Source organism: Pungitius pungitius, chromosome 6 (genome assembly GCF_949316345.1).
Source record: "Pungitius pungitius chromosome 6, fPunPun2.1, whole genome shotgun sequence".
Lineage (NCBI taxonomy): Eukaryota > Metazoa > Chordata > Actinopteri > Perciformes > Gasterosteidae > Pungitius > Pungitius pungitius.
The window spans coordinates 21128420-21151488 of NC_084905.1; the positions used below are offsets into that span (position 1 = coordinate 21128420).

At 48.8% G+C, this 23069-nt stretch overlaps 1 protein-coding gene across 1 annotated transcript; it reads left to right on the forward strand.

Moving 5' to 3' along the window:
• The first annotated feature begins 2606 nt into the window (after positions 1-2606).
• On the forward strand, positions 2607-8936 carry tes (testis derived transcript (3 LIM domains)). Its single transcript, XM_062563104.1, has 7 exons — positions 2607-2838; positions 4703-4788; positions 4934-5474; positions 5882-6523; positions 7407-7622; positions 7700-7858; positions 7953-8936. Exons 1-7 carry the CDS (start codon positions 2812-2814, stop codon positions 8148-8150), a joined length of 1869 nt encoding a protein of 622 aa, XP_062419088.1. The 5' UTR covers positions 2607-2811; the 3' UTR covers positions 8151-8936.
• The last annotated feature ends 14133 nt before the right edge of the window (positions 8937-23069 follow it).

The window sequence follows — 23069 nt, forward strand, 5'->3', positions numbered from 1 at the left end:
CAAAACCCACAGCGTTGCTCAAGGGCGACGGAGGTGTGCTCCGGCGGCTGGTCCCTTTCCCACGGCGCGGCCTGGAGATAAGCAGAACCCAGCGAGAAGGCGTGTGAGGCATCTGGAGCTGTGATGGGCCCGGTCCGGCTGTGGGTTCAGGACTCGGTCCTGATGAACCGTTTGCTCCTTTTGCTTTGTAAAATGTCACCAGATTCACTAGAAAACCAAACCTAGTCCGGATTTTTATAAAAAACATAAAACCTCACATTAAAGAAGCTAGAAGCAGGGAATGTTTTGTGTATTTTATGGATATTAGTTCTCATTAACCAGAAGATTTGATGAAACAACGACTTTATCTACAAGTTATGAGGAAACAAAGAAGGTTTCATTATTATATTAACCCTGTATTACACGAGGGAATCTTTCACTTTTCATTTCATTCCCTTCATCAAAAGTTGAATGTTTTAAGAAATAATTAATTAACCTTTTTCCATTTTTAAACAAAAAACTTCCAGATTAAAATAAAGCCGTGTTCTTCCATATTCCATATTTTGAAAGAATCAATTGCTGGTACCAAAAAAACTGAAGAATGAAAATGCCAAGTCTTGTGATGTGATAAATTCAATCCAACAGGAGCATTCATTGGTTCATTTCTATCAGCGTATTCAGAGTACGTCAATGTTTGTATTTGATATCCAGCTCGGGGCTTCACGAGATAAAAGGACAATATTTGATTTAAAACAGTGTTTTATAGATTTTCCCTCCTGGATAAATGTTCTTGTTGTTTTATGCTGTCGGACTTTCACAACTTTTCCCCAACACAGAGTGCTTTTCTCACATGTTGTGAGGATCTCTACAGAAAATGGTCTGAATTGCGTTTGAAGATGTTCAAAATGGAGTCTCACTGCTGAAGAGGAAGCCGCCGGCCTCCGCCAGCTGTTCAAGCTTCCTCTCTGTTTTAGGGGGGGGGGGTCCCAACCAGCTGTTGTGATGCCTGGGTCTGTGAACTCCAGGTGTTAGCAGGGAAAGACACACACACACACACGGGACCACGTGACCACGCACATCCACATCTGCTGCACCTGCACGGCGTCCCTTCCGGCTCTGATGCGTGGCCTAAAAATGTGCTTTTCTGCTTCCAGAAGAGCTTCATTGAAGCGTGGAGCGACAAACATCAGATGGCATTTTTTTTTAAAACGCTCCCCATGTCGACCGCATCGTAAGATATTCAGCACACGCCTGAGCCCTCATCCATTCGGCGTGAAAGACCCCCCACGGACACCGCCCGCCAATCCGCTGGCCCTCCACCCGCTGCTGCGCCCACGTCCCAGAATCTGCAGGTCAGCGTAGTTACGCAACCCGGGCCGATAAGCATGCTGCAGAGGAAAAGTAAAGAGAGGTGTGGAAAACACCTGCGGGTGGGGGTTCTGGTTCCCAGGGACTTACGGTGCAGAAGACAGCGTGTCCGTCCACGTCCAGGTGTCCCGCCCAGGTGTCCTCGACTCGCGCCTGCCGGGTTCAGGCCTCGGCGGAGCAATGGACTACGGCACTGACGGGTCTGAGGTCTGTTATCGTCACCATGAAGCAGCATTTTGAGAATATTTAACTTCCTTTTTTATTACGCAATCATTTTTTTTCGTTGAAACACATAGAGAAGAAGTATTTATTAGGTGGGAGGGTCAGGACAGTCATAACTTCAGTGTAACCTGTTAGCCAAGCTGTTGATTTAAACATGCAGCATGGATTTATTCCCTCAGTGAACATTGTAAACATCTGTTTATTTAGTTTGGATTATGAAGTAGAAATGACAACATCCCTGGAGAGTTTTTGCTAGCTGAGACATTTATTTGGGGAAAAGAACAGCATCAGGCTGTGACTGCACAGAGGTGTGACTTTAGAGAAGGACAGACAGTTGAAAGGGGAAGTTACTAAACACATTGTTTCCTGTCACCATCGGCTGTTTGACAAGAATTTCCTTAAAAACCACAAAATATCTGCTGTTTGGTGTTGTAATTCCAGTGTGTCTGGTGCAAGGTGAAACTAATATATTATATAGACTCATTACATGCAAAGTGAGATATTCCAAGCCTTTATTTGATATACTTTGATGATTATGGCTATATAATATATATATATTAATATATTAGTTTCACCTGTAAAACAGCAAACCTTGAATCAGAGGCCCACCGCATTAGTTTGAATGCGTCAACACGGCATCTCATCCTTTGTGTGACAAGGACACGCCCCCTCTGCTTTCTTATTGGTTATCCTGAGCTCTGTAGCCCACCTCCTCTTCTCCTATTGGTCCGCACGCAGTACAGTCATAGCGGAAGTCAACTCCTTTAATATCAATAAAGGATGAACGCAGCGAGGGAAGCATCAAGCTCCAGAGAGGACATGAAGGCATTTTCGGAAATAAGACATTTGTACTTTCAATGTAAAAGAGAGGAAAAATCTTGTATTTATTCGTTTGAACCTGATATCAATATTTTCTGAAATAAAATAAAAACAAAATGACACTTAACTCATTATTACATAAAACTACTATTATGTATCTTATACAATTTAAGATATGTGTCCCACGTAACGTTTACATTTCTGACCGGAAGCGGTGTTGATGTTTGTAACTTGACTCCGTGCTCAGCGGGACGTCGGAGGAGGAAAAACGGAAAGTGAACCGAGCTCCGTAACTTTGTGCTTCTTCGGTTCTTTTTCTCTCATCCGTTTGTTCCCCTTTGGGCCGTTTTTCCAGTCGCGGCTCGTCTGTTTTCTCTTCGACTTAAAACCGAGTAAAGTTCGCGCTGACGGACCGAAAGAAAAATGGAGATAGAGAAGGAAGTAAAGAAGGTAAGCCCCCCCCCCCCCCCCCCGGAGTGACCGGGGAGCGCCCTGACAAGGTGTGCTGGAACACCGGACAGGTGGCGAGAGACGCTGATACTTGAGTTTCCGCCTGATAAGAGCTCGACGCTGCGTTTGAATTTCGGTTAATCGAAGCGTCGGTGCCGACCGAACTCACGCGCTCAACCAATCAAACTATACGTGCTGTTGCACAGTGCCGCGTGGTTATCGTGCAAGGAGGCATTTGTGTCTCTTCTTTAGAATGTGGAGTTTTTAGCACCACGCGATCATGTTGACGTGAAAGGTGCGAGTCAATTGGACAATTTATTCCCCCAAATAGTTGCTGTCTTCAGATTCTGCAGCTGCCAAAGTGTAGAGGTCCTTACACTATGAACTTGTGTATTCCCATTCATGCCGTCAGGCTTTTAAGCATGTGGATATACATGTTTTACAAGAGAGGAGAAAAAGAACATAACTTAACATGTTCCATATCTTCTTAAAAAATGAGTGATTTTCTATCCAGACCGGTACAGTTTTTTAATATATGCTCGTGCTTGTTCAAATGCACATGTTCATACATTGTAGATTTGAAGGTTCCCTTCAGAGGGCCATCTGAAGATGATCATTCAGTTCACTAATGACCCCTGGTTAAAAAAAAACCCAACCACATCTGATTAGTTACACACTGGTTGCGCAGTGTAGTTAATGGGAAATGTGAGATTTTATACTGAATTCTGATCCAGCTCATTAACCGGTAGCTGAGTAGTGCAAAAAAGAAGAAATATAGTTAAAAGCTTTTGTTATGCTGACCCTGGGGAGCCTTTCACTGGGGGCCAAATCCTTCCAGAGGTTTTTGGCAATCCACGGTGTTAAAACACACACACACACACACACACACACACACAATCCATCAGCCCTTATTGGGGATCCTTGCTCAGACCTGCAGATTGCTGGCAGCAGTGTAAGGAACACACACACACACACACACACACACACACACACACACACTCACTCACACACATTCCTATTTCACACACAGCAGGACTCTGATGGAAACTGGAGCTGCGAGAAAAAGCAGCCAGTGTGTTTGGTGATGTCATGCTCTAATAAACTCATTATGAGCCCTCAAAGAGGAGGGTGAGGTAATGGATGTGACGCTGTGTCCCAGGCCGGGAAATCATCATCATTTGAAGTTGTTTCTGGTGAACTGCAGCTGTAGTTTCTATGGAAAGAAGTCCAGGCTACATGGAGGAGGACTGAAATGCTTCTGTTGTTGGCTGAGTCAGTCCTCAGCAGCTGGTCTTTCCCGACGTAAACGCCACTCATCGGACCCGACATCTGCAATTTGTGTCCGAGCTGGTTCACCCTGCAGCATGAGTCATGGTACCAAGTCACGGATAGAAATGATCTCATCATGCAGTAAAGTGCCTCCGTAGAACTCCCCAAACTTCAGAGGAAAAATCTAATTTGAACAGTTAAATCACACTTTTTATTGACCTAAATTCTGGTAATTTTATGGTTTGTATTCTTGTCTTTTTCACTCCTCTCGGAGGAGAGTAAACTGAATGTTTGTATTTTTGGACCCAAACGCCTCTCTCTGACCGGAGGGGCTCCAGCAGGCGTTTCAGCAGCGTGACCATATAAGGTCATGAACCGCTGGTGGCGAGCGCTGTTTGAAGCTCAACGATGTACGTTGTTTAAAAAGACACAACACCAGAATTACTCCATCGCATTTTTGGGGGGAGTTGATGAGAAAATTCCCCCAAAAGGATTTCCCTGGATGCAGAAGTTACAGTTCAGGTCGTCTGGACCTTCAGTTCGCTCTTAAGACCACCTCACCCCCCCCCCCCCCCCCGTGTGCTCTGTTCTGCAGATGACCCTCGGGCACGAGTTCGGCGCCGGGGCGGCCTGTTTGAAATGCAAGGACAAGTGCGAGGGCTTCGAGCTTCACTTCTGGAGGTTGGTACCGCTCCTCAGGTTGTCGTAGAAACGGGTTTCAAGCGGTGGCAAAACGGGCCCCTCCCGACTTCCCGTGTCCACACCAGAGGCCTTCTGGGTAACTGAAGCCAATGAGCAGCGACCTAAACGTTTCCCTCTTTTGCAGAAAGATCTGCCGAAACTGCAAATGTGGCCTCACGGAGCACAACGTGCAGATGAACTCGGAGGAGAACAAGAAGGTGGGCAAGCTGTTCGAGGACACCAAGTACACCGGCCTCATCGCCAAGCTGAAGACGGACGGCATCCCCAGCTACAACGGCACCATGGTGACCATCACCCTGCCCAGCTCCAGCACCGCCTACGCCGTGCCGCCGAGCGCCTCCTCCGCCGAGGGGCCTCCGCCGGGCGCCGCGGGGTCGGCTACGCCCGCTGGGGGGGCCGCGGGATCGCCGATGGGCGCCACTCGGCCTTGGGCTCAGGCTCTTCCTGAGGGTCATCCTCAAGGTCATCCTCAGGGTCACCCTCAGGGTCACCCTCAAGGTCAGCCCGAGGGGCATCGGGTACCAGCCGGCCCCGCACCCGTCAAGGCCAACAGAGTGCCGGTTGCTGTCGGCGCCACGTCGGCCAATTTGGTGCCGGTCACCAAAGACGTGCCGATGAAGACCGTCACCTATGAGTGGGCGCCGCCCGTAGCCAATAAGTATCTGGTAAGAGTTCAAAGCATTGCTAGAATGAAAGCGTTTGAATTACATATATATTTAGATATTTGTGGTTAAATGTTGTGTATATTTTCATTGCATTGTGACGGCAATTAAAGGATATTACAGGAAATCGACGTAGATGCATTAAAACGGTTTTACGTTTTTTTCGGATCTGTTACTCCTAAAGGGCATTATGATACAGTTTAAGTTTTTTTTTTTAATGATTTGGTTCTAATAATAATGCATTATGAGCTTTCTTCGTATTACCGATATCCTGCTTTGAGTTCCGAAGAGAAGGTTCTGCTCGTTTAGTCTAGCTCTGCATCTGCTGGACCCTTGTTTTGTCTCTCATCGCCACAAGCCCTTGGTTTCGTCTCGCCGTCCCAAACGGTTTCTCCCTCTCTGACCTGCAGGCGGTGCGTTACATCGAGCTGCTCCCAGCCGAGAAGCGCCCGGTGGCCGGTACGGAGGGAGCCGCCTACCGCCGGCAGCAGATGGCCCGCCAGCTGCCCGAGCACGACCAGGACCCGTCCAAGTGCCACGAGCTGAGCCCCGCCGAGGTCAAGCAGATGCAGCAGTTTGTCCGCAAGTACAAGGACGAGGCCCTGGGGGTCGCCGACGTCATGCTGCCCGAGGAGATGGCGCTGGCTCAGGCTGGAGGGCAGGGAGGACCTGGCGTCGGGGCCGGAGGAGCAGGGTACGGACCGGGTGCCGGGGCTAAAGCGGGTGCCGGTTCCGGCCCGGGGGCTGCGGGCGCTGGTTTCGGTCCTGTGGCAGGTGCCGGTTCCGGCCCGGGGGCTGCGAGCGCTGGTTTCGGTCCTGTGGCAGGTGCTGGTTCCGGCCCGGGGGCTGCGGGCGCTGGTTTCGGACCTGTGGCAGGTGCCGGTTCCGGCCCCGGGGCTGCGGGCGCTGGTTTGGGACCTGTGGCAGGTGCCGGAGGTGGTGCTGGAGGAGCAGGACCCCTCTCAGCAGGAGCCGTGGGTACGGCTGCCACTGCTGGAGCCGTGGGGGTCGCCCCTGGAGCTCCACAAGCTGGACTGCCACAACGGACCTTCGTAAGCAGCCTCTCACCTGTTCACCTGCACGTTATCGCCAGAGTAGCTGGTTTAAGTTATTATTTCAACAACTTCCATATATTTGGATACTGATACGGCAAAAAACTGTAAGGCACTTACAGTAGTAACTATCACTGCTTAAAATAACTTCTACTCACATATATGTACAATTCTAAAATATTGTGAATTATGATTGTGGGTTAAAAATGTATGACGCATTATGAAATAAGCAATATGAAATGCTTTAAAATGTGATTATGGCCATAAGTAACATTGGGGTGTTTACGAGAGCTGATACTATACAGTTCAAAATGCATATTACAACACATTATTATTATATTAAGTATGTTTATGAATAATTACAGCCTTGAAATGAAGCAGTTTATAAGTGCAGAGCCTTGTCACAGATTTAGGCCCCTTTCAGACGATCGTGTTGTCTGTTGTTTGGTGATTGTAAAGTAGATCCTCCAGTTCCCACAATGCATTAGTGTCAGTAATGATTAAACCGGACACTAGGTGGAGCCTTGTGACCAGCCTTCAGTGAGTCACAGCTTCACATTGGCTCCATGTGCAGCCAGTTTCTTCTTCACAACAACAACTTTACTTTGTATTTACTTATCGCTGCATTACCGTAACTCCACCATGTTGAATAATAACACCAGTTTTTATGAGCATGCCGTTGGAATGGAAGGATATTTGCATTTGTGTCGACCGAGTGGAAGCGGCATCTTTTTCAGGATTTGACAGTTTAGCACTTTAAAGTACAAAATAATTACACTTCAGGAACTCACTTTGCACTTTTTATTTTAAAAGAATTCTTTATACATTTGACCAAATCCCTGATAAATGAAAGCTCCTCCTCCTCCTCCTCCATCTCCCACAGTCGTGCCATCACTGCCAGCTGCCGATGCGTCTGGGCGAGCCGGCCGTCTACGCCGAGCGGGCCGGCTACGACAAGATGTGGCACCCGGCCTGCTTCGTGTGCTGCACCTGCCAGGAGCTGCTGGTGGACATGATCTACTTCTGGAAGAAGGGAAAGCTCTTCTGCGGACGCCACTACGGAGACAGCGAGAAGCCGCGCTGCGGCGGCTGCGACGAGGTGAGGGCGGACGATGCGTCGATTAAATTGATTAGTCATAACCGTCGTCGTTTTCCACACCTGGGGTCTCTCCACAGCTGATCTTCAGTCACGAGTACACGCAGGCCGAGGGCCAGAACTGGCACCTGAAGCACTTCTGCTGCTTCGAGTGCGACTGCATCCTCGCCGGAGAGACGTACGTGATGGAGAGCGACAAGCCCGTCTGCCAGCCGTGCTACATGAGGAGCTACGCCGTGGTGAGCCGCCGCCGTTCCCCTCGCACTCATCCGAACCCGCCGTTATTGGGGTCTCCCCCGTTGACGCCGCCGCGTCTCTCCCCGTCTCTCCCAGAAATGCGCCGCCTGCCGGGAGCCGGTGGAGCCCGAGGCCCAGAGGGTCTCCTACGGCGAGCACCACTGGCACGCCGAGCCGCAGTGCTTCAAGTGCTCCGGCTGCTCCAAGTGCCTGGTGGGGCAGCGCTTCATGGCGGCGCAGGGCTTCCTGTTCTGCTCCGTGGAGTGCAAGAAGAAGGAGAAGACGGCGGCGTGAGAGAGAAACCGGACGACTTCCCCCTCCCCCCCCCCCCCCCCTCAGAGTGCCTGACGCGTCTAATACCGAGACGTTTAACCATTGCACTGTGTTTTCTTACTGATGAGATTAAGGTTGTGTTTTTTTTCTACTCTTATAATGTGCCACCTTTTTTTTTACTTCCTGAAAGCAGCAACTGAGTCTCCTCTATGCAGCAACATCAGAAATGAACCCACATCATTGTACTGATAGTGGTTTCATTGAGAGATTTGAAGTCATCTCGACACTGATAAAACATTGAGTTGTTGCACATCTTCCAATGAGGTGTGTGAGAGTGTTTTAAGGGAAAAACCAATGTAATAAACGTCTACTGTAGTCCATCATGACAGAAGTGTGACTGTGGATAAACCATGTGCATGAAGATGTGGATTATTGTGACTTTGATTTCATTAGCTTTTCTCTAATGATCTGCTAAGTGAACCAGACAGTCATCATCCACAGAATATTCCGCCTCATGACCTTTGACTGCTCGTGTTTGGCTCTCCATTAGCTGCCACAAAGCGGGTCTGATATTGAATTGTATCATTAGAAATCAAGTGTTTATCATGTATCTGTATTAATAGAAAGTGAGAACGTTGAGGTATGAAAATGTTTCATCCTCTTGGATCATCTCAACGTGTCCTGATGGGTTCAAACTGTATGATTGTAATAAAAGAATGTTGCCACGATGCTCCGTGACCCTCTGTTCCATCCAACAAACTGCTCCTTAAAGTGATTACCCATCAATTGATACAACTTTCATTGTATCCCCCCCCCCCCCCCCCCCCCAGCCTGGTCTCTTGTAGTCGTTGAAGGTGTGGCGGCCCGTCTCGTAGGGTCATGGAAAACTATGACCCCCCCTACTTCACTGACATTTTTCGGGTGTTTTGGCCCCCACGCTGAGGCTGTGTCAACCCCCGCCTTCTCTAACGCCCAGCAGGGGGCGACTCTTGTTTTCTGATAGAGAAAACGACTCCTGATTGGTTGACGCGTCGCCTGCCCCCCCCCCCCCCCCCCCCCTTTTTTTTATCTGCTGTCACGCTCTGATGGGAACTGTTCAGCGGCCCCCGACCTTGATGGAAAAACCACCTCGGCGGGGGCTGGTGTTTTCGTCCACCGCGTGGAAACGGTGCACAATTCAAGGAAGCTCCGTCCCTGAGCAGCCCCATTGTCTCACGTGGCAGCGGGCCCAAAGCCCGGGCTGCTGCTTCCCCTCCGCCGAACCACGACTCTGCCCCGACCCCATGTGACCGAAAACCCCGTCGGCAGCCTCCGACATTCCGCCGATTTGGTTCGGTCGCCTGCAAGCGACTTGAAATGAGAGTTTGAACCCCTGCAGAGACGGGCGAGGTCGCCTGAGCGCCGGTGTGAATTTACATGGGATTTGTTTCATGCTCGGATTTGCATCGTGCTGCAGTTTAACAAGTGAAATTTGCATCGGCAACCCCATTTTATTGTTTGTTTGTTTTTTTTTCATTTTGTGTGCGATGGCCCTTTGTGTGTAGTTTAAAACTGGTTCTGACAGTAAAAGCTTCCACAGCGTGGTGTTGCTTCCTGCCGCCTCCCCGTTGAAAGATGCAACCGTCGGGGATGAGTGCAGATCATCTCAGGCTCACATTCTTCATCTCCTAACCGGTCATTAGACGCAACGTAAGACTATGCGTCAGCTACTCGAAGATGCATCGTGATTGCGTACCTGCAACGGCAGAAACACCAGAGAGAGCCGTCCAGGCATGCAAAGGGGGGGTCGTTTTTGACGTCATCGCTTCGACATGAGACCAGGACAGAGACCTTTCCGCCTCGTTCTCGTCCTCAGAAACTATTTGTGTTTTGCTTGGATCAAAATGTTGGAATGAGACGAGGTGTTCACACCCTCCGGGGCCTAAGAAGTAGAAGGAGCACGCCTGGTAGCTCGTTCATCATCCAGGTTCAACGGGGATGTGAGAAACACCTCACGTGGACCTGTGTGTCCTCCTGGAGGAGGCCTGGTGTTGCAGCGAACATGTCCAGTGAGACATGGAGATGTTCTGTGGGCCGAGGGACAAAGATCCTTTTGTTCATGAAGGAATCACACGCGTTACCTTGGATTCCATTTGGTTTTACTTCACCATGAGGTAATACTTTTCATCCAACCAAACAGATTTAATCCTTCATTATTCATCAAAATATTTTAATGCCAAACATTCCATTGACTTCCATTACTGTTGGTGACCATCTTGCCAGGAGATCACACCAGCCACGAGGCCAAATCAGACCTTCTACCTTTCCACCGCGCCTTTCAAACTCCACCCAACATCAAACTGCTTTCATGTCTTTCATGGTCAAGTTCCAGCGGTTCTTTCTGCTCATCTTCATCCATCTTCCAGATCTCCTCGATCCTCTTCATCATCCCTCCCCCTTAGCTGTAGTTTCTCCCTCACGTGTACCATGAGTCGACTCCTCCTCGTACGCCTCCGTGTGCGAGGTGCTCTGCTGGATCCTTATCTGCTCCTCCCTGTCCACAATCTCCCCTTCTAGATCCTTCTTCACCCAGTGTCAAGACCTTAGTGGAGAGCTTTCAATTATAGTAGCCCCCCCCCCCTCCCCCAGAGTTATGTTGAGAGATATGTTGTATGTTATCAGATGGAGAAATGTTTTAGAAAAAAGTTCCAAATATTTGGTCTAAAAAAGTCATGGAAATAAAAGTAAAGAAATATTAGGAAAAGAAATATGTTTTGACAACATCCATTCTACATCTATTCTACATCTATTCTACATCCATTCTACATCTATTCTACATCCATTCTACATATATTCTACATCTATTCTACATCTATTCTATATCTATTCTACATCCATTCTACATCTATTCTACATCTATTCTACATCCATTCTACATCTATTCTACATCCATTCTACATCTATTCTACATCCATTCTACATCCATTCTACATCTATTCTACATCCATTCTACATCTATTCTACATCCATTCTACATCTATTCTACATCTATTCTACATCCATTCTACATCTATTCTACATCTATTCTACATCCATTCTACATCCATTCTACATCTATTCTACATCTATTCTACATCCATTCTACATCTATTCTACATCCATTCTACATCTATTCTACATCCATTCTACATATATTCTACATCTATTCTACATCCATTCTACATCTATTCTACATCTATTCTACATCAATTCTACATCCATTCTACATCTATTCTACATCTATTCTACATCCATTCTACATCCATTCTACATCTATTCTACATCCATTCTTCATCCATTCTTCATCCATTCTACATCTATTCTACATCTATTCTACATCCATTCTTCATCCATTCTACATCCATTCTACATCTATTCTACATCCATTCTACATCTATTCTACATCTATTCTACATCCATTCTACATCTATTCTACATCCATTCTACATCTATTCTACATCCATTCTACATCTATTCTACATCCATTCTACATCTATTCTACATCTATTCTACATCCATTCTACATCCATTCTACATCTATTCTACATCTATTCTACATCCATTCTACATCTATTCTACATCTATTCTACATCCATTCTACATCTATTCTACATCCATTCTACATCTATTCTACATCCATTCTACATCCATTCTACATCTATTCTACATCCATTCTACATCCATTCTACATCTATTCTACATCTATTCTACATCCATTCTACATCTATTCTACATCCATTCTACATCTATTCTACATCCATTCTACATCTATTCTACATCTATTCTACATCCATTCTACATCTATTCTACATCCATTCTACATCCATTCTACATCTATTCTACATCTATTCTACATCCATTCTACATCTATTCTACATCCATTCTACATCTATTCTACATCCATTCTACATATATTCTACATCTATTCTACATCCATTCTACATCTATTCTACATCAATTCTACATCCATTCTACATATATTCTACATCTATTCTACATCCATTCTACATCTATTCTACATCAATTCTACATCCATTCTACATCTATTCTACATCTATTCTACATCCATTCTACATCCATTCTACATCTATTCTACATCCATTCTTCATCCATTCTTCATCCATTCTACATCTATTCTACATCTATTCTACATCCATTCTTCATCCATTCTACATCCATTCTACATCTATTCTACATCTATTCTACATCTATTCTACATCCATTCTACATCCATTCTACATCTATTCTACATCTATTCTTCATCCATTCTTCATTCACTCTGTGCTTTGGTTTCATGACGTTCTGGTCCTTGTAAAAGCATGTTCAGCTCCTCCAATGTCCCGGGTGTCCTACATCAGTAAGGTCCACTGATCTTGAGTTACTTCATTGGACCTTGACACGGAGGTAAAGGCGGATTCACGCCGTATTTACAGAGAGCTTCATGTTGACAATAACCGATCCTCACTGGGATCAACAGTGTTTTATTGACTTCAACCTGCTCCATATTGACTTTGGGTCTCCATGGTTACTATTTGCATTGCATGATATTTAGACCAGACTCTGCCTTACAGATGGCACTATTTGTTTCATTTAAACGTGCTGGCGCCGTTACAAACAGCGTCCAGTCACCTGAAATGTGAGTTCACACATCTTTTTATCTTTCCCTCGCTTTAATCAAACTGTGGGTTTACTACTTCAGAGTCCTCCAGACAACTGACGTCTCATGTGACCTTAGCATGTTGTAAAGCAGGGTGTATGTGATCCTGGAGAGATGGAGTTGCTACGGAAACTATTTGGACAAAGTGTTGACACACCTGACTGGACTAAAGTAAACGACTGCATTAGATACGTATCACGATTTTATCTCAGAAACAACCATGTAATGTGGTACTTACTGCTTACTTAACAGAAAGATGTACCCTCAGAACTCAAGACTCAAGTTAAATTCAACGAAATAGATTAAACCTGCAGAAACTGCATAGTTGCATCTGGTTTCTAAACATCCAACTAAAAAGTAACATCGTTCCAACACCACAAAGAACTATTTACAGTGTGATGCTGTACAGAGGTTTAGTGAAGTCATAATCACCTCTCTACTGTGTGCGTCCACACAGCCATCGCCGTGGCTACCACCAAACATCCCTGTTTAGGTTTCCCTTTTCCTGCCATTGTCCAACTCACTCTTCCTCTTTTCAATGGAAAGAAAGAAAGAAAAAAAAGCTGCAGCCCGAATTCTGAGCGAAGTAATTAGTGCTGCACTCAAGGTTAAAGTAAGAAACGATGACAAGATGACGCTGGTACTCTGCTGTGTCCTGATTAGAGGACACGAAGCTAAATAAAGCTTTTAAAGCTGTATTTGAAGACCAATATCTGTATTTGTTCCACAGCGACTGTACAAATTCCACTGTGTTTGTCGCCAACTGTTTCCTAAACACTAAATATCAGTGTGGACTTTGATGAATGTTTGATGACATCATCCTGCGAACAAAGGGGGCAGTATCGGACCCTGAATGCATCACTGCTTCATGCGCGTGACTCGTTTCACCCTCAGCACGAAATTCACCTCAAAACTGAGTTGAGTTGAGGGACACAACGCAGCTGTCAATCATGAAGTAGCCCCGCCCTAAAGCATCCCCTGCTTTATGGTCCGTTTGACGCATCGCTCACTGAGTGACCAACGTGAGGTCTCAGTCTGAGGGCAACGCCGGCAGGTGCGACAGCCGAGCGGAAGCTGTGGAAACACCTGTCGTTAAAGAGGTCAGCGTGAAGTAAGCCCTCCCACCGTGTCCTCCATCACATACCGTGGGCGCTTACTTGCATCCCAGCAGCACAAATAAATGCTTCTGTGTGTGTGTGTGTGTGTGTGTGTGTGTGTGTGTGTGTGTGTCAGGATGAACTTCTCTTGGATTGGTCTTTTTTTTTATGGATACCATCTGGTTTTAATGAGGGGATTCCACTGCTGTGCCAGGCAGGGCAGAACAGATCAGTGGAAAAATCCTCCACAGAGACTCTGAACTCATGACATGGAACAGCTCTCTGATACCGACGAGGTGTGTGTGTGTGTGTGTGCGTGTGAGTGTGTGTGTGTGTGTGGGAGTTGAGCTGACATAGCGATGTCTCTCTCTGAACAAACACAGATTAACCTACTGACCCGCATTTGTGAAGTCGAGACCCTTTTGACATCATTAGAGGAAGAAAAAACACTGACACGTGTGTGCGAGCCCAGAACGATGTGTTCTCGATTAAGTCATTAAGTTATTAAAACGGGACATTTGGGAAAGATTTGAAAATATGGGGAAATGCTCGCTGGATAAAGTTATATCATTAGTTATACCCTTATGTGTCCCAACGATGTAACTGTTTCTATGGATACGCTGCTTCGTCATTTCCACGCGGCGCAGCACGTCGGCTTTGAGGAGGAAACCTCTCATTCCAGACCTACACCCCCCCCCCCCCCCCCCCCCCCCCCACGCGCCTCTTTGACCTCCACTCTCTCCCCTCTTACTTGTTCCCATCAACAATGGATCCCTCCTTCCACCTCTCAGGGTGCTGCCATCACTCCCTCCTCATGCTAAGGACAGATAAGTAGAGGCCTTCTGTGCTGTAGCTGGAGGAGAAACTCCTCCCATGAGTTTAGGAGCCCGTTAATGTCGGAGTGCAGGAATGCGAGGCGGCCTTGTATGGTCATGAGAACGGGCCGCTGCTTCTCTTTGAGGCTCCGGGCGGGTTCTGGAGATGGAAGAGGCGTCAGTGACTTTTCAAAATAAACTTCCATATTTAAACAAAAGAAGCCTAATGCAAAGTCCATTATAGGAAAACAGACATTTCCTTAAAGATTGCACCGTTTTCTTCTTCGTGATGCATCAACAATTAACAATTAACAAGGAGGATGGGGCTGGTTTACCGTTGGTTCCGACCGAGGGAACAGTCAGAACGGATCCAAACGGCCACCAGAATAAAGTCCCGACTGCAGCAGCATTCAGACGTCACAGATGTACGAGAAGAAAATAGCGTCAATGGCCACCGCAGTTGTTTCCATGGCAACAGTGGTCAACAGGCGCCAGAACATGTAAACTGTAGTAAACACACACACACGTGAGCCTGGAGAAAAGAAGAAGGCAAGAACGCACACGAGCCACACAAACAGTCCCTTTGTCTCAGTAACACGTGTGAGTCATCAATGCTTCAACAGATCCACAAGTATCACTCCTGACCCAGAGAGTGTGTGTGTGTGTGTGTCCTGCAGGCCCGGGTGGTCTGACGGGACGGTGTGAGATCTGTCAAAGATCATCCTGTGTCTTTCTGCGTCTCCTCGCTGCAGGAGCTGGGCCTTCGGGGAATGTGTCTGCAGTTCGGGTCCTTGCAGACCTGATGAGTCATGTTTCTCCTGCAGCTCCTGCACACATCGCAAACACTGCAAACAAGCACCGAGTGCAGAAACATTAACCACCAGAGAAGCCCAATGCAACTCAAACTCAGTGACTTTCCAAACCTGTGTGCTATGACTGCTCCAATGTTTAGAGGCAAGAAGAAGTATGCACTCGTTTGATGTAGAAACCCAGCGTGAAACGTCGGTCTCTGACCTTTGACCTCGTGCAGTCTTAAAAAAGGGAGACAATGCTTCACAGATGAGACCTTGATAAACTTTGTCACTCTGGGAGCTGTAGATATCCTGCAGAGCCCTGAGGACCGGCTCGTCCTCTTGGCATGAGGCGCGGGGGCCCGTGGAAGAGGTCGAGGTTCCGTGATTACACGATGCGGACGTGATCCGGAGGCGTCGTCGTCCCGTCGAGATGGTCGACTTGTTTAAACACTGCGAGACTTTTCCCGCCTGGGTCCGACGGCTGCTTGTGTTTGTTGGTGAGCCGGTCGATACTTGTCGAAAGAATGTCTTCATGGGAATGTTGTTATTGCACACTGTGGCCTTTCCTTCCAAAGGGAGAAAAAACAAAGACCCGAAGCCACATCGACGATGACCTTTGACCTCCAATGAGCAGCGTGCAAGTGGACGCTAGGAGGAGACTTCAGGGATGCTGCTTTGTGCTCTATTGCCCGTGATGATGGAGGTTTGTTATCTATTCTCAGCATGCCTCTCACATTCACGTCTCCTACGTGATGTCATCTGGACCAACCTGCTCCGCCACATCCTGACCCCGGCTGACCCCGGCTGACCCCGGCTGACCCCGGCACCGCGAGAGGGCCATTGCTGCAGGAGGTGCTGGGCCGCCTTCGATGCGTCAAACCGGGTTTGTTAGCTTCTTATGCTATGTTACTATTGATTATTAGCTTGGTTGTGGACTCTTTCTGGTCCTTGATCACTAAAGCTGTAAATAAAAGTTTCCTCACAAACGGCCTGTGGTGCTGACGTGGAGCGCAGATGGGCTTTGAGGCGCTGACTGGGGTCATGTGTTACCCAGTCAGCCGTCTAGACGGACGGACGGGGCTCCGTTTAACCCCCCCCCCCCCAAAACCAAACAGGCGTCTATTGAGCCTGCCAAGCACACTTTCCACAAAGTCCAGTCGGCGTGAGGATCGGACTCAATTATAGCCGGCGAGGCGTGACAGCGCCGCTTCAGTGGCGTGACGTCGTGAACGCACAAAGATGAAGTCATTTAGGATTTCCACTCTTTGCGGGGGGGGTGGGAGGGGGGAATTACTGCCACGCTTCTGCTGCGTCCCCAAGAGCTGTGGTTTCTTCATGTGATCATTCATGTGACACAGTGGACTCAGAGATGGCTTTGAAAGCATCATTCATTCACACAAACAGAACATCGTCAGTACCAAAGAGGTCAACCCTGTCACCGGGTTCCCCCCTCCCCCCCCCCCCCCCCCCCCCCCACGTCTCCAGGTGGTACTGTGTGTGCTCATCAGACTCATCTGAAACTTCTGAAACACGTCATAAGGAACCCGAAGCTGCACTTTGGTTGTCTTTGTCTTCTTTAAGAGACGCGTCCACTAAAACACATTTTACCTAATTTACCAGGAATAATTTGCCTTTGGATTAAAAAACACATAAATGATTGTGTCTTCTTATGCAGCATATTTTGAGGAGAAGCACAAAACCAGCACCGAAACAAATGAGCCGGCCCACCCCCCCCCGAGTTGTTCCCACGATGTTCGGCGTCCTGTGTGGGACTGATGGTGAAGGCCCCCGACCATCCGTCTTCTACCAGGACGCACCAACAGGAGCCCCACTGTTTCTACACGGCTGACCCCCCCCCCACTTCCCAAACAATCCGCCCCCCCCCCCCCCTGGCCGCCATAAATCGTGCGTGCTCACAATGCCCAGCGCCATGGAGCCGGGGAAGGAATGAGCGCTGTTCTGCTGATGTGAAACACAAAAGCGATCAGGGACATTGTGGTACCAGTCTGGAGGCTCCAGAGGCAGGAGGAGAACTTCTGGCCTGTTTGCACACTCTGGATCATCAAGGTCCGAAGGCAATATGTTCAGTCGCCTCCAATTGAAAAGGGAAAGGAATCGAGTGACAGTTCCACAAAGACTGGTCAAGACCTTATGGTTTGACATATGGTTACAGGAAGGCAATGCTTTTCATTTCCTATTCTCTGCACTTATGCAAAAGAAAGAAAGAGACTTTAACTTCCAGAAGAGGTCCAGAGGTTTGGAGGAACATTCAGGGAACGAGGAGGCCAACTGGGGACAGTGGGCAGCACTTATGAACACGAGCGAAACAACATTCACCCAGTAAACAAATTCATTAGAGACGAGGACCGATCTGGGCCTGAGGCCAGCTGCCCCCCCCCCCCCCCCCTGACAGAAGGCCCAGACCACATGTGGGACATGTGAACATCTGATGGCGCCACATCGCAACGCCGGTTTTTAACCTGCGTCTCTCCTGGACATCTGACATCCACACATCTTTATCTGGAGTTATTAGCCAATGTTCCCACCCATCCTTAAATATTATGACTCAATCACTTGGTTGCAGATGGACCTCTTGGTGTAACCGACTCTACCTGCTTTAGACAATACAAAGTTGGATGGTTGAAAATGTACAGTACCAGTCAAAAGTTTGGACACAGGTACCGTATACGTACATATATGAAGCTCAAAACAAAAGGCCCGTTAGACCCCTGGGACACACATTGTTTTCAGGCCCGTCTCATCACATCCAATTGTCTTTTAAGGAATTCATGACACAGTTTCCTCAGAGGCGGCGTAGTTCACGCCTCCCGGGATCATTTCCCCCATCTTGTTTTGACATTCCCCACCTTGATTGTGGGAGTCCTTTCTACGACTCCTCCCCCCCCCCCCGCCCTCCTCTTTAGTGGTGACAATACACGGAAGAAGCCAGCTGGGGCCTTTTTGAGTCTCTCTGGAGTATCGTTTCCACGGCTCCAAAACAACGGGCGTCACTTCCTGTCGCTGCCACTGGGGACAAAGTGAGCCGGGGGGGGGGGGGGGGGGGGGGTGGGCGAGGGCGGCTGCCTGTGACCAACAGGCCGAGGAATCCCCACCCCTCCCCCCATCTACCTGCCCCCCCTCTCCCGCTCGGCCGACACGTGGGGATCTCTGAGCCCATCGACCGCCTCCATGGCGAGTGTGTGTGAGGCCCCTCTGAATGCGTGTGTGTGTGTGTGCGTGTGTGTGTGGTGAGAGGCTTTGGAAGGAATTCCATGGGATGATGGGGTTTCCCTGTCAGGCTTTTGACGGACTACGGAACTCCGTCACACGGAGGACGTCCTTCCTGCTGACCGTGTCAGATGATTCTGAATGGAAACAAATCAGCGTTGTCATATAACGTTGCATTTTGGCCCTTTTTGGTGAGCTGGGTTTATTTGTATCACACAGACCCGCCGTGTGTGCATCTGTGTGTGTGTCCACAGATGACCTTTCACCCGGAGCCCCTCGGCCTGATTCTTGCCTCATCAGAACACGAGTCAGCCATGTTGACCCAGAGTGGTAAGTCACCCCCACCCCCCCCCACCCACCCCCCGCCTGCACTTATGTGACCTCCTTACCGCTGTTGTCATGGCAGCTTTGTGTTGTCATAGCAACCCGCTGCTAAAAGTAACAAATGCAGGAAAAAGGGAAGACAGCGGTGTTGACAGAGGAGTGTCTGTGGCAGGAGGTCACATGTGTGTGTGTGTGTGTGTGTGTGTGTCGGGGGGTGATTAGCAAACCTTTGTGTTATGGTCTACATTGCGTGCCAGACATACACTTTGGTGTCTGTCCTCTTTGGGTTGTGTGTGTGTGTGTGTGTGTGTGTGTGTGTGTGTGTGTGTGTGTGTGTGTGTGAAGCTGGAGGCCTCGTGGTTCCACACTTCCTGTGACCAGCGTCACCAGAGAAGAAGTAACACGCGACGACTTCCCCCAAATGTGGTGGCCTTCAGGTGCAGCTCCTCCACCTCCTTCCTCCGTCACGGTGAGGAACCCTCCTGGATCTCCACGTGTCGCACATCGCTGTGTTCTGAATTCTGCACAAGGAGAAAAGAAAAAAAAAACACACTTCTGCCAAGAGGAAGAAGGGAACTCTGTTTTTTCAAAGGCAAGACTGAGTCACCAGAACGGACGAACACCAGAGGGGGAAAAATGCGTTTCTTCTCTCACCGAAAGAGCGGAGGAGAGGGAAGGAGTGAAGGGAGGAACGTAACGTACGAGTCGGATGACAGGGACGTGAGAAGGAGACAAAGCTACCAGACAAAGGAGGAAGGAGAGAGTGAGCAGGATTAGAGGAAGCAGATTACTTCTTCCATCATAACCACATCTCTCCTACCTCAAGACTTCATGGCTGTGGAGCCCCTCTTTGCAGCTGCTTTGATTTAGTCTTCTTTTGTTTATCTTTTGTCTCTTTTTAGTGACGGTGTCTCTTTGCAGTTGTCCATGATCATTTTGCCCTTTATTGCCTGCACGTCCATGTTGGGAACTGACGAACAGAGACATTGATGATAATGCCAGCGGCCTCCCGGCGCTCCTGTTTCTCTGCATTTACCGCGCGGCGACACCCCCCCCCAGGCACCGAGTTTTAAAGCTGCGTGTTTATGTCGCATGTCAAAAACCCGTAACTTCACCTGAACGCCTGCGTCCCGATAACCGAGCCACCCAGACAGGTGAGCAACAAGAGAGGCAGTGTGTGGATCTACTGCCTCCTCCCCCCCCGCTCAATGTGTGTCTAAGTGGGTGTTTGTGTGTGTTTTATTATCGTATCCAAGGCAAAGCCTCTAAGTTTCCATCCTCCTCCTCCTCCTCCTCCTCCTCCTCCTCCTCCCTTTCCTCCTCCTTCTTTGGAGCGGCAATTTCCTGAACCGAGGCCAGGAAACTCTGCGTCGGTCGGGCGGTCGGGCCGAGAGGCAGAGGGGATTGTGGGAAGTAGAGGGGGGGGGGGGGGGTGAGGGAGGCTTTATTTAGACACTTTCTGCAGCTACTTTGCTGACGAATACGAGCAAAGGGGACGTTTGGACACAGACAGGAGATTCCTGTTCTTGCTGGGTTGCAAAGGGGAGAAATGTGTGAAGAGGTGACGGAGGACAACAAGTCAATCAAGTACAGGGTCAGATTGACCAATGGGGGGGGTCATTGGTGTCCGTCAGCCACCCAGAGGTGAATGAGAACATCTGTCCCACCGCCTCCTGTCAGTCATTGGTTCAGGTTGTAGCTCTGGTTTGGTCTCCACCGTCTCCTGACTTGTCCTGACCCCTGACCCCTGACCCCTGGCTGCTTCTTCGTGCACCGGGGTAAATGGGCCTTGTGAGTTTCTCAAGGCCCATTTCCGTCCCTCTGGGACGAGCAGGTGGCTCCCCGGGCAGGACGGGGGACGTCCCCTCGGCTTCATCGAAGCTTTCCTTCTGAGATCCGTGTTTTAATAAAAGGGCGACCGGGGGCCTGAGGGGCCGCGATAATGTTTCACATTCAGCTGCACAAAGAGAACTAATCTCACGCTTGTGATGCCAAAAGTGCTCGCAGGTACAAGTGCACCCTCCAGCGCACATGGGCCCGCTTCCCATTGGCTCCTTATCTTCCATACGCCGCTTCCTGAGTGGAATGTGGAGGAAGGCTTGTCTCACTCAGGCACAATGTTGACATCCCTGTGTGTGTGTGTGTGTGAGATTCCTCCTGAGTGACCTCATCGGGGACTCGGTGTGGTTTTAACTGAACCACCTGGCTGGTGCAGGGCAGTGAGTGAACTTGTTAGTGCTCAGCGCTCATCAGGTCACGAGCACGGTAACCACCTACTGCACAGTAGAAGTAACCATGTCATTGTGGCCTCAGCCGTTCATTTCTAAAGCATCCCCCGGTTCAAGGTCTGTTTGACTCTGAGTGGACCATCATTTACTAAATGAAGACTAGAAACTAGAATAGAGTCCTTTTCTCATAGACTTCTATGCAATGTGAGCAGGGGGCGTCTCCTCTGGTGCGTCGGTGTTACTGAAGCACCAAAACCCCCGGAAACGGACAATATTGTTCCAAAGACGCCGTGATTGTGGGAGAACATTAAAAAAAAAAAACCCGGCTCACAGTATCTTCACTGAAAGGTCTGTGGATTCTCTCTCTCTCTCTCTCTGTCTCTCTCTCTGTCTCTGTCTCTCTCTCTCTCTCTCTGTGTCTCTGTGAAAGTTTATACGAGACAAGTGAAGACATCTCCACTAAAAATAGAAGAGTTGAAAAAAAGGAAAGCCTCTCTCACACACGATTTGGAGTAGAAGGGAGTCTGTGTGACGAATGCATGAGAAATGTCTGCTATAAAAGGAGCTGAATGTTTTATCTTAGAATGTGATAATCGTTTGTGAATAATGACCCACAGCTGTGATCTGTCTTTCTATGTCGGTACGTGAGTTTAATAAAACACTGTTTTAATTTCACTGTCATTAATGTTCATTTCCTCTATGTTTGCTAATCAGTGGAGTTCAAAGTTCAATAAAAGCCTGCCAAGATGAATTTGCTTCTGCCCCCCCTCCTCATTTTCCTCACTGGGTTGGGCCTTGGACCGGCGAGCCCTTCCTCCCACGCAGGAGGACACGTGTGGTCAGATATCTGCAGCGTTCTCTCACACCCCCCCCCCCCCCCCCCCCCAAGGAGATAAAGGCAGGTTTACACGCCAGTTTCAAGTCGTTGTTCATATTGAACTTTCAGTGATTCACTCAAAAATGGTGGCAGATTGTCTTCAGACACAAAACTGGGCTCCTGGTGGAGGGAGCACAGCGACTCCTTCCTCCTCCCCCAGGTGGAAACAGCCCCAAAAATATATATAAAAAAGGGGGCGCTTTGTCACGAAGGTGAGCGGAGGGGGCAGAAGGGGGGGCAGGAGGGGGGAGGAGGGAGCAACAGAGCGGCCTGTGTGTGGGCTGGTGGGCGAGAGAGAGGCTTCAGACGTAATCACGGGCTGATGGCGAAGGGAAGCCCTCGGAGCGGCGAGGGGGAGGCGGCCTGTGACGCTGAAAAAAGGGGGACGTTCTGTCGGCCGCGCACAGCCACCAGCCCGACCCCCCCCCCCGAGGGAGGTCTTTGATTTGGAGTAAACGGGAGACGGATTCTCCACCTCGTCGTGGTACCGTGGCAACCCGCATTTCAGAAACACCAAACACAGTACAAGCACTTTCAGTCAGACGGGAATCGCTCTGCTTGAAACCTCCAACGAGGGGGGGGGGGGGGGGGGGGGGGGGTTCCACTGTGTGTAAAGTGTTGACAGCATGAAAAGTGGGAATGAAGCCTTTTTGTGAACATCTCAGAAGTTATTGGGCTCTGAAAGAAGTGGAGAGCGAGTGTGTGTGTGTGTGTGTGTGTGTGTGTGTGTGTGTGTGTGTGTGTGTGTGTGTGTGTGTGTGTGTGTGGACCGGGCAGCGTTCTCCGTCTTGAGGGGGGGAAACATTTTGCCACTAAGTAGCATCATTAAAAACCGAGGATTTGCCCGTTAAAAGAAGGCTTTGTGCCGCTTGGAGAGCCGTCCAGCTGTGGCCATTTTGTGT